This window comes from Alligator sinensis, unplaced genomic scaffold, assembly GCF_000455745.1.
Source record: "Alligator sinensis unplaced genomic scaffold, ASM45574v1 scaffold523_3, whole genome shotgun sequence".
Classification (NCBI taxonomy): domain Eukaryota; kingdom Metazoa; phylum Chordata; order Crocodylia; family Alligatoridae; genus Alligator; species Alligator sinensis.
Genome location: NW_005842658.1, coordinates 44,110 through 45,973, shown reverse-complemented (window position 1 = coordinate 45,973; position 1,864 = coordinate 44,110). Strand labels below are relative to the sequence as shown.

Here is a 1,864-nt window from a genome sequence, read left to right as displayed (position 1 = left end):
AAAAAAAAAAAAAAAAAAAAAAAAAAAAAATCAATGATTAAAAAAAAATTATTTAAATCAGACTTAATCATATTTTTGTTAAGATGCTTTTTGTTTAAAAAATGAATTTATATAAAGTTAGTTTTAATTTAAGGTATGTTAAAGCTCAAAGTTATCATCATGGAATAGAGAATATAACTTCTAATTATATACTATTTGAGATGATATATTCATGTAACCTTTTTAGAAGTTTTATAAATAGGTCATAACAGGCCATGGACTTAGGGGCCCAATCTCATGGGGTTCCCAGAGGCTCCTCTGCAGATTAGTAAAGATTAAAGAAAACCACTCTACCCAATGGGGCTCGGTGCTCAGTCTAGAAGATCCCATTAAGCATCTCTGTGATGCTTAATTTCAGTTCTCAAAACTGTGGATTTGTGCCTCCAGAGACCATAGGCAGACAAGGTTCTTTGGGTAGACGCGATATCTTTTAGACAAACTGACTACAGGAAAAGCTCTGCTAACTGGCACCTTACACACCAGCATGCTCTATTAACTGGCATGCCGGCTTGTAAGGTAAAGTGAAACCGGAAGCGCCCACCGTGGCGGGAGAAGCAGCACCTGTTCGGACCGCTTAATTAACCGGCATATTTTGTTATTCAGCATCTCCCATTCCTGGGGGATGCCAGATAACAGAGCTTTTAATGTGGTTGGAAAAACTGTTCTTTGCAATCTTTTGGGCACAAACGTCCGTCTTCAGACATAGGGATAGACTGCTGTCTCCAGAGATAACATCCTTGTTAACAGCAGTATATGGAGATAAGAGATAACAGACCTCATTCCCCACTCATCAGTTCTATTGTCTCTCTGCAAGTTTGTATACACAGTCAAGCCCTTACCTTTCTCTGAAAATGCCAAGTTTCAAGAATTTGAAAGAATAAAGGATATCACACAACAAGAATGCGCTGTTTGTAGAAAACAATGATTACATTGAGGCTTCCTGACCAGTGATTTAAATTGATTTGCTTCAAATCAAATCCACCCTGGGCCTAATCCCACACAGGATTTCCCGGGATGCATAGGAGCAGGCCCCTCAAGCCCTGGGAATGCTTGCTGGGGCAGCTGGAGAGTGCAGGCACCTCCAAGGCTGCCCACACTCTCCTACCATTAAGCAAGTAGATGTCAGCTATGAAAAAAAGTGGCAGAAATTATTAATGACCTTTTGTCACCCCATAAACAAAAGCATTTTTGACACAACAAAGGGCATGGTCATCTATTTGCTTTTACTTTGTGCTGCCATAAAAATTGTTATGGTGGCACAAATGTGACATCTGTTTTCAGCCTCAGAGAGAGACAAATTTACACTGACAAACGCAGCTTAACCCAGTCCCAGGAGTGGAATATGAGCTCTTAACATGGACATTTTGCCTGTTTAGCTGCATCTACATTAGTCATCTTAATGACAGCGAGGGTAGCTAGGGGTATAATTTTCTGACACTATAAAAACAACACACACTGTAATGGTAGTTCAAACCTAACAGACACTAATTGTTGTTGGTCAAAGGCAGCATTTTCTGCTTTCCCATACTAAACAACACTACAAAAGGTAGAATGATGTCCAGAACAAGCATGCAACAATTGCAAGGATTAAATTGCCAGTGGTAAACAAAACTGTTCTTGGGGTAGCTGAGGCTGAGAAACAGAACACAGCTATTGATTGCATTGAAGAACTTGTATGTCAGCAGGGAAATGATGTCAGTCATTTTTTTGGAGGCTATGAAGGTAAATTCTGTATTATGAAATCTGTAATTCCAGTGACTAGAATAAGCCAATTGCTTTGAGATAGATGTTTTCCCTTACCATTTAAGAACTACATTAGCAGGAA

The 1,864-nt window shown here is 39.2% G+C and overlaps 1 protein-coding gene across 1 annotated transcript in view; it reads right to left on the bottom strand.

Annotated features, from left to right (window-relative positions):
• HIKESHI (Hikeshi, heat shock protein nuclear import factor) overlaps positions 1-1,864 on the bottom strand; it is an 11,259-nt gene that overhangs the window by 1,214 nt on the left and 8,181 nt on the right. The window contains 1 exon segment of the mRNA XM_025215649.1: positions 1,840-1,864. This exon segment is cut by the window's right edge and continues 31 nt beyond it. Coding sequence (XP_025071434.1) covers positions 1,840-1,864 — 25 coding nt within the window.